This window comes from Nothobranchius furzeri, chromosome 2 (assembly GCF_043380555.1).
Source record: "Nothobranchius furzeri strain GRZ-AD chromosome 2, NfurGRZ-RIMD1, whole genome shotgun sequence".
In the NCBI taxonomy this organism is placed as follows: Eukaryota; Metazoa; Chordata; class Actinopteri; order Cyprinodontiformes; family Nothobranchiidae; genus Nothobranchius; species Nothobranchius furzeri.
In genome coordinates this window covers 100,643,301-100,652,368 of record NC_091742.1, presented here as the reverse complement: position 1 = coordinate 100,652,368, position 9,068 = coordinate 100,643,301, and the positions used below count along the sequence as shown (strand labels likewise).

The window sequence follows — 9,068 nt, the reverse complement described above, 5'->3', positions numbered from 1 at the left end:
TGCGGCTCTTCCATCCATCTGATGCGGCTGTCTGTGCTTGTAAAATAATGAATGGATATTTAAATAAAATGCTTTATATTTTACTGCATTAATTTTACATCTGTATGCCAATTCTAAATGTAAAGATTGTCTGCGTAAACCTGAACAGGTCCAACCCGGTCTTACTGTGAGACCGGGTTGACGCGTCATGCTTGTGCGTAATCATATGCGCTTCCTGAGCTGGAGGATGTCAGATTCTGGGATTCTCCTCAGACAGGTTCCTGGATGCGTCGCCACATTGGAGACAGGAACAAGCGCTATTCAGCCAAAGTTTCATCATCAAGTGTGGCAGTGTGTGTCCTGTCACAGTGTCCCGATTGATCATGCGCCCTGGCTACTTGGCCAAGGGGTTGTCCCTTTGGCTGACTGGTTAGAGCATATGACTCTCACCCGGGAGTCTGGGGATCGAATCCCGCCCGGGCCCTCGTTTCTCCGCCTTGCCACATATTGACGGATAAACTCAAGGATGTTGGTTGTTTTGAAAGAATTACCCCTACGCACATGGATGAGCTGACATTTTAATCGTTAACGCACATCGCAGATGTAACTTGATTCCCATCAGAACATCAGAGCTTTATACTGGACACTGTGTTCAGCGCAGCTCGGAGCGCCCACGGTGGACAGTGGGCTGAAGATCTGCAGAGGGGTTCGCAGCGCAGCGCAGAACCACGGCGATGCGGTAAGATTTCCTCCCACTGAAGCGGTCTGGAAACCTGGTCTCTCTGAGGGATGTGTCACTTAGAAAAATGTTCTTTTTATGAAATTATTCAACTTTGGCTGAACAGCGCTTGTTCCCGTCTCTAATATGGACACGCATGACGCATCCAGTCTGAGGCAGAATAGCTCTTCAGCTCAGAAAGCACCTGTAGAGACATTTGATCACGCACAAAGTTCATGTGGAGCAGAAGCGGTCGGGCCACGGCAGGTGAAACGTTCCTAGCCTACATGAAGTGAAACATTAATATGTTACTGGACACGCTGGTCTGGTTGTTTAGACCAGTGTTTGAAGTGGAAAACACACACACACACACACACACACACACACACACACACACACACACACACACACACACACACACACCAATTAAAATAATGCTGATAGCGTGGACTAGAAGCCAGGTGATGGTTTACGTATTTAAATGATGATCAGGCTGCTGTAAAATGTAATCTCCATCCACATCCAGACACAATTATCCTCTATTCTGTCTCTAGTTGCTCTGCTCTTGTCTGGGCTGACGTAGCTGACGGTGCGCGCGGCGCGCCTAACTAACGGCTGATGCACATTTTACGCATTTGGAGAGGTGGGCTGGATGCTGCTTTTACTGGAAGATGGTCCACTTAACGCACGGGTGTAGACTACATGTTAATGACAAATGAATGAAAATTAAACTGGGAGTTTTTACTTCATATTTTATAAATAAAAATGATGGGGGAACACATTTATGACGTCTTTTTAAACGAAATTTTCTAGCGCGACCTGCCTGCTTCACTAAGTCACTGCTTATTAAGGTCCGTCCAGAATTGCTGGGTTTCAGTCACGTGGTTAAAATGACGCGCGGATTTTGGTTGGAGGGCAGGAAGTAAACAGCAGAGTACAGCTATGGAGGAAACCGCAGAAGAGAGTCCTCATTGCATGTCTTTAGACTCCGTTTCGAAACAAAGGTACACGGATTTAACAAACAAATATGTTGGACGTGATCCGTATTTAATGAAAATGAGTGAGTTTACCCCAGAATTAACGGCTTTGCCGAGAATAGAGTCTGTTGATATTACAAACTACCTGGTCCTTCAGACATCGTTCTACACTAAACAACAAATGAAAGCATATAAAAGTCTGGAGGCATATAATTTTTTTGTTAGCGGGTAGGTCCACAATCTCGGTACTAAACGGCTCTGTGATGATTATCGTCTGGTATTCGCCAGGGTGAGTTTTTGTCTTTAGATTGATTTATACGTAAATTTGTTGGCAGCTAGCCTAGCCTGCCAGACTCGTGCTCTTGTTTAATTCTACACAGAGAACTATCATTCTGTGTAGAATTAAACGGAGTACGAATCTGGCACGCTAGGCTAGTTAGCAGCTAGGAGGATTAACATCAACACGCAGTAACGACGTCATTAGCCTGACAGTCGTTGATGTTTCAAGGTAAACCACTCACAAAGATAGAGTGAAACGCCTCTGAAGACGTGGATTATTTCGAAGGAAGATGGTGAAGTTATTGCAGCTCATTGCAACTGCATGGCAGGGTAAGTGATCTATGTAGGCTGAGATTCTTGTTATGGGATTAGTGTTGTACATATAATATAGTGTTCTATTCACAGACTATCGGAGTCATGTTCTCATGTGGGGGCAGTCCTGTTCTCCATTGAAGCCGGGGTGAGAATGCGAGACTCTGCTTCCTGTACATCTGAGCAGTGCAAGTGGTTGATGCCATCACATGTTAAAAAGGTAACAACAATCAGAGAATGCCATTTCTGATCAACATGGAGGACTAGGCTAACTATGAGATGTAAATTATTAGGTTGTGCCCTGTTGTTAATGACTTTGCTCTGGCTCAGTTACAAGGACCTAATATTTTGTAGACAAGTTGATTACTTATCCTCGTCTATATTTTATTTTCCCAGAGATATTTGATATTAATCATGATTTTTTTTACTTCTTTTAAATTTTACTTGTACAAAATGCACAGAGGGCTCCCCTCTCACCCCATTATGAGGAGGAGGTTCATTTTTCAACTTGCCTACCCGATTACATTATCCCCTCTGGTGGAATATTCACAAACTTAGAGGAGCAAACACTTTGTGCATTTAATCAAATACCAAGACCTACTGTAAGTTTTCAAGAACCATTCAAGCATGAGATAGAAACGGCTGCTGACTTGTCACTACTTGCCCCTGGTGAGTAGCAGCAAAAGCTTTGATTTCTTCTGCTGCTTTGTATAATCTCATGGCTCTGTCTGGATTTTTCCAAGTTCAATCCCTGACCTCTTGTCCACCTAGTCTCTCCTCTTTGTAAACAATCTTATATTGTCCTATAAAGGTTTTTGTTTTCTGGTTTGTATTCAGTTAAAAGTTATTTTGCTTGTGACATTTTAGTAAACCACAGCTTCCTTGTTGGGCAAAGAAGTAATACAGCCAAAATTCAATACCTGAATGCCTTGTTGGATCTCAGTCCTATAATGCTTTACCTGCAACGATTGCCAGATTTGTTACAGCATTTAAGTGTGTTATAGACCCTAGAAATGTGTAGCCTGGCTGCCAGACTCCACCTGTGTTTAATTCTACACAGAGTAGTACTTCTCTGTGTAGAATTAAACAGAGGTGGAGTCTGGCAGGCCAAGCTAAAAAATTTGGACTTGATTGCCTTATTTGGATTAAATTATTTTCAGATTCCTGCTGCCCCCGTTGCTATGATTGACTTCTCCTCAGCAAAGTCCAAGAAACTAAAGCTTGACCGTTCCATTGATGGCAGGACAACCGACAGCAAGCCTGTGAAATCGCTTCTGTGTCCAAGGGTGAAGAAGGGATCGGAAACCTATAATAGGTTTTTTGATGCCTTAAGTAAAAACTGTCCAAAGAGTGCAGCACTGATGGCACGGGAGCCATACTACAAAGAATTCATCCCCAAATCTAGTATGCTCCCTAAAACTGTTCTTGACTATAGAACTTCAGAAACTTTGCATTTACCACCCAAAGAGCTTGCAGAGCTGTGCCAGGAGTTCCAGTTTGAAGAGCTCACCCCGTCCCAAGTCCAGGCTGTAGAGACGGCTACCCGAGATCAGAGTGCAAGCAGGATTTGGTTTAGGCAGAGAGCTGGACGCATCACTGCATCAAAGATGAGAAGAGTTCTTAGAACCAGCCCCCAGCAACCCTCCAAGAGCTTGATCATGGCTATATGCTACCCAGAAGCATATAGGTTCACCACAGATGCCACAAGGTATTTAGGGTTGGATTGAGGGTAAGCTGTAAGATCTGTCCACATTGAGAACTTTATGTAAAAAAATAAAACAAAATGTTTTATGAAGTTGGAGAATCCAGACCACAACAAAACAGCAATCTACATTCTGCCTTTATATTAGGCCTTTTTTATTCATAACAGATTTTCACCCTTTTCTTGATTCTTAATATGGACAGTAATAAACTGTTAAAACTATTTGTAGTTTTGTATCTATAGGTTTATACAGGAGTAGGACTCTGTGTAGGGGTTAGGATAATGACAAATTCTAAAAATGTAAGTGATTCTATTCATCCAGTAATAAATATTTATTTTCTTTTTCACGATTTGCATATGTACTGTTTGCAGGTATGGATGCCAACATGAATCACAGGCCAGAGGAGCGTATGAGAGGCTAATGGGTCGGGAGCATACAGGCTTTTCTTGTGTGAACAGTGGTCTCTGGCTGAACCCCAGGTGGCCATACATGGGCTCCTCCCCAGATGGTGCAGTCACTTGTGACTGCCATGGAACTGGCATCTGCGAAATTAAGGTAATATTACAATCACTGTTGAAGCCATAAACCCAGACTCTTCTCGTGAGACTTACTGAGCTGAGAAAAAAAAAGTTAAATAGCATAGTAAATTATTCACATGTCTTTATCACTTTGATTTTAGTGTCCACACTCTGAGCAAGATGAGCCCAGTCTGCGATTGTGTGCTGGGAGAAGGGGCTTCTGCCTCATCGGTGAAGGAGATCATGTTACGCTGGATCGGAATCATGACTACTACTTCCAAGTTCAGGCACAGCTTCACATTGTACAGGCAGAGTACAGCGACTTTGTTGTGTGGAACCACAAAGACCTTTTTGTTGAAAGGATTTTGCCTGATGTTGGGTTTTGGGAGGATGTGATTCCAAAAGTTGAGTGTTTCTTTAGAAACAGCATCCTTCCAGAAATACTGGGACAGCAAGTTACAAACTTGCATAAAAGCGATTAAAAAGTGCTTGATGTCAGATGTTTATCCCTTGGGTCCACATGGCAGGGGTGAGGAGTGTGCTCCACCTCACCCCTGCCATGTGGACCCAAGGGATAAACCATCAACCCTGCTCAATGGTAAACTTTCCTGGCGGGGTCACCCATGAGGACAGTGGGAGGGTTAAGGGCAATTACCTCAGTTACAGCCTCTCTTACGGGCAGCATGTGTGATATCCCTATTGTATCAATAGTTTCGTATAAGACAAGATGACATTTTCAATGTTATGGTTATGTTTGGTCTTTGTTGGTTCTGGATGTTTTAAGATTCCATTGACATACTTGATTATACATCTTGTTAAACCACTAATGGTCATGTAATACATTGAGCAACATCCAATTTTGAAAATGAAAAAGTGAAAGCCAGTGAGAAGACACAATATAACGCTGTGGTTGATTTATTTACAAGAACAGAGTTATAGACAGTTTTATTAATTTCACGTATATGTATTGAGAAATAAATTGAATAATTTCATACTCGAGCATGATTCCACCTTACTTTTGTATATTCTTCCTGTGTTTTTCTTTTGACTGCATCTTTAGGTTATTTTGTTAACACAGGCAAGCTCTTCCTCAGAGCTACCGAGCTAGCTTTACTAGCTATCGAAACTGTCAGCAAGGTAAAACAACCTTCCCTGGAAGGAACCTAATGATGCATGACTACTCTTCAACGTCCTGCTGGTGCTTCTGACCAGCATGTGAGGGCTCAATACTGAACTGTCCTTATTCCAACGGGACAACAGACTCTGAAAAATTAGACAGGACATAGCAAATAACCACAATCTTGTCAATCAATGCTCGTGCCTCACCTGGTTTTGTCGCCATGTGTTCCATGGGCATAGCCCTGCTTTGCAGAATTTGGTATTTCCTTCTTACTAAACCAATGACTCTCTCAACATGTATACGCAAACTAGCAATTTTTCTAGTTTCTGAGATATATATGTAACATAGTCTTGGGGCGCAACTCCAATTAGAAATTTTACAGTATTATGGTGCTTATAATTTGACCAAGTTTGTGCTTGGGCTAATAAATTAGAGGGCCTCTCAATGAAAACTTCACAACAATCAACTATCACAGCAACTTTATTTCCAAATGCCTCTCTGAATGACATTGGCATTGTTGCGTGAAGTACATGTTGCTCTGGCCACTCAATTTGAAATTCTAGTCTTTCATAAAGTATGCCAATTAATTTATGCCAAATTCTGGAAGCACTGGACAGAGAAATCTTGAATCTGAAAGCTAAATCTTTCAGTGGGAGATTTAGTCTCAACCTAATTAAAACTAACATAAACTGTTCAAATTTAGACAGCACAGACATGGGGCCATAGGTGATGTAGGGCTCACACAGCTCAAAAATCTGCAATAAAACTAAAAAGTTGGGGAGTCCCGTGTAGAATTTAGTCTTGTCCTCATTTTTTTCAAATGAGTCCTGACAAAAATCTGTGTCCAGTGCCTTGGAGTGAAGATCTGCCAGCTCTGTTGTGTTCTGTCTCAGAACGTCCTCCATCTTCTCAGTGTCCTTCATCGTAAGCTCTGTCTGGGTCCCGGCATCTGCGTAGCCTGCAATCAGAGGGCATAATTACTGAAGTCAAATCAAGGAATTGTGTCTGTATCATTAAAAACATTGTATAAACAGTTGAGATAGGATAAAACGATCGCAACTCTACCAGGCACTTGAGCCAAATGATTTGTAGAGCCATGGTAAATGTGAAAAAAAAACTTAATTTTTAAAAATGTGTAAGGACAATTTTACAAGAGGTGTACACCTCCCTGTTTTAGATGTCCCTATTTTAAGCAGCACTTGATTCATTTCTGTAATAGTGACTGGGAAAATCAGAAGCCGTGTTAATAGCTGGTGCATCATTTTAGTTATGTGCTAGAAAGCAACTTTAACCTAAAGAACTGTAATCTAAAATGTGTGTAAGCATTAAGTTTAGACATTACTATGTTTTGATAAGATTATTGGAAGAAATCATTATTTGCATCTAGATTTAGGGTACGCCGGACATCATTTACTGAAACTGTATTGCAAAAACATGTTAAAAAATAAAGATGTTGTCTCAGTCAGTGCACCCCAGGGCAGCTGTGACGACATTGCAGGTTATGTTTACATTATATTGTGTATGCTGTTTTAGATTCTTAACCACCTCTGCAGTATAAACATTAAAAAAAACGTACCTCCATCATTAAACGTCTCAATCACACCGATGCGCTCGGACTGTGGGTGGTCAGATGTCGGCGTTGGTTCGGAGCTCTCAACTCTCTGCTTGTCTGGTATCTGAAGATCCAACAGAGTTTCTGCACAATCATACCGTTTTTGTTTGTCTTCCTTTAGCTTCATCCTCTGATCCCGTTGAAGAGAGGCTTCTGACTTGGGCTTAGACTTCTGGTAACCGAGGTTGACCGTTGGAGCCCAGTCTTCCGACTCAACCTGATCTACGGAGCTAGGGCGGCCTAAAAAGTCGCATAATGTTCATATTAAGGCTACAAGTAATTATTACAATAGAACTAACATTGCGACATTTAAACACCGCCATAAAACAACGTTAGCTGTTAATATACCTTGGAGGAAGTGGTCACCGCAGACGCGGGCATTGTCAGACTCTGCTCCTCCTGACTGCAGGCGTAGGTTTAAAATCCATTTTTTCCGACGTTGTTCTGTAAGCTTTTTATACTTGTCGCCTCTGTGAACGACAACCTTCGGTACTCTAAAAAATCTTTTATTTTTTTCTCGGTTAGAGCGATTGGAGCAACCATAAACAATACAAAACATAGGCATTTTTACCGTTGCGATTGCTAAATTGCTGTATTCCACTTCACTTCCTGCCCTCGAACGAATTTGCGCGTGCTGGTGATGACGTCACATGAAACCCACCTATTACCGTGGCCCACCCAAAAATGAAAACCTGGCGCCGCGCCTGTTATAAACCTCTGCAAATTGTTGTTCTTCACTTTATCAAACTCAGACTTTGTACAGCTAATGTCAAGATGTAAAATTATGAATTCAGTCGAGCTCTCCGTCCCTCCCTCTCCTGCTCTCCTGGAAACCCGACATCGGCTGTCAGAAGCGGAGGTGAAGAAGGAGATGAGGCAAACAGAGTGAGTGCGACCTAAAGAAACCAGACTGGTGTGGAGGTGAGCAAAACAGCTGGAAAAGTGTGGGTGTTGAATCCCCCACGGGTGCGACGCCCATGCGAGCGACCGGGTATGTCACTTGGTTGTGAGCAGCGCTCTGCTGTCTGAGGGTAGGCCCCGCCCACAACGCTGCGGCCGCTGCGGCTCCCAGTGTTTTCATTACTGTGGGAAACGGGTAATAATGGCTCTTTGATGGGAACAGGTTGCCGACCCCTGGTATAAGATCTGAGCTGGTAAAACAAAAATCCTCATCAGCAGGCTTTTTTTTAAAGTGGGGGGGGACATAGCTGCCAATCACAAATTTTGCAGGGGACATGTCCCCGGCGTCCCCGGTTAAAATGATGCCTATGCCAATGTCAAATCAGCTTCTCTCAGCAGCCTTCCTCCCACTTGATCATTGATTATGCGGCAGACTATTCTGTCCCGTATCAAAGAGTCGTGTAGATCACCAAACTCAGTCTTTAGCTTTATTTTTTAGTTCCGTTACATATGCATCGATGCTTTCAGCTTGTTTCTGTGCTCTCGTGAAAAACATGTGCCTGATGTATGGTACATTTTTTCTTGGCTCGCAGTAGTCCTGAAACTTCTTCTTTAGCACAGCGATTTTATCTTTTTCCTCTTCAGAGAAATGAAAAGTATTACATACTTTTATGGCTTCTTCCTCGGCCACGTGTAGGAATGTTGCGCATTGCACCTTTTCCCCCGTCTCCGCTATGCCGCCGGCGGTGCAGAACAGCTCGTAGCGTTGCAGCCAGGTTCTCCAATTCTCTGCAAGGTAACCTTGCAAACTGAGGTTCTGTGGAGGCTGAAACTGTGCCATTTTCTTTCCGTTTATTCTTCTGACACCATGTTGTATTAATGAATCAGGACCACAAGTTGTTTAAGTGAATCAACTTTATCTCTTGCTCCTAGCCTCACATGTTACAGTC

The 9,068-nt window shown here is 42.7% G+C and overlaps 1 protein-coding gene across 1 annotated transcript; it reads left to right on the top strand.

The window, feature by feature from the left end:
• The first annotated feature begins 936 nt into the window (after nt 1–936).
• On the top strand, nt 937–5,775 carry LOC139066245 (uncharacterized). The gene is made up of 5 exons (XM_070548657.1): nt 937–2,283; nt 2,359–2,485; nt 3,426–3,973; nt 4,340–4,523; nt 4,648–5,775. Exons 1-5 carry the CDS (start codon nt 2,276–2,278, stop codon nt 4,966–4,968), a joined length of 1,188 nt encoding a protein of 395 aa, XP_070404758.1. The 5' UTR covers nt 937–2,275; the 3' UTR covers nt 4,969–5,775.
• Nucleotides 5,776–9,068: the final 3,293 nt, after the last annotated feature.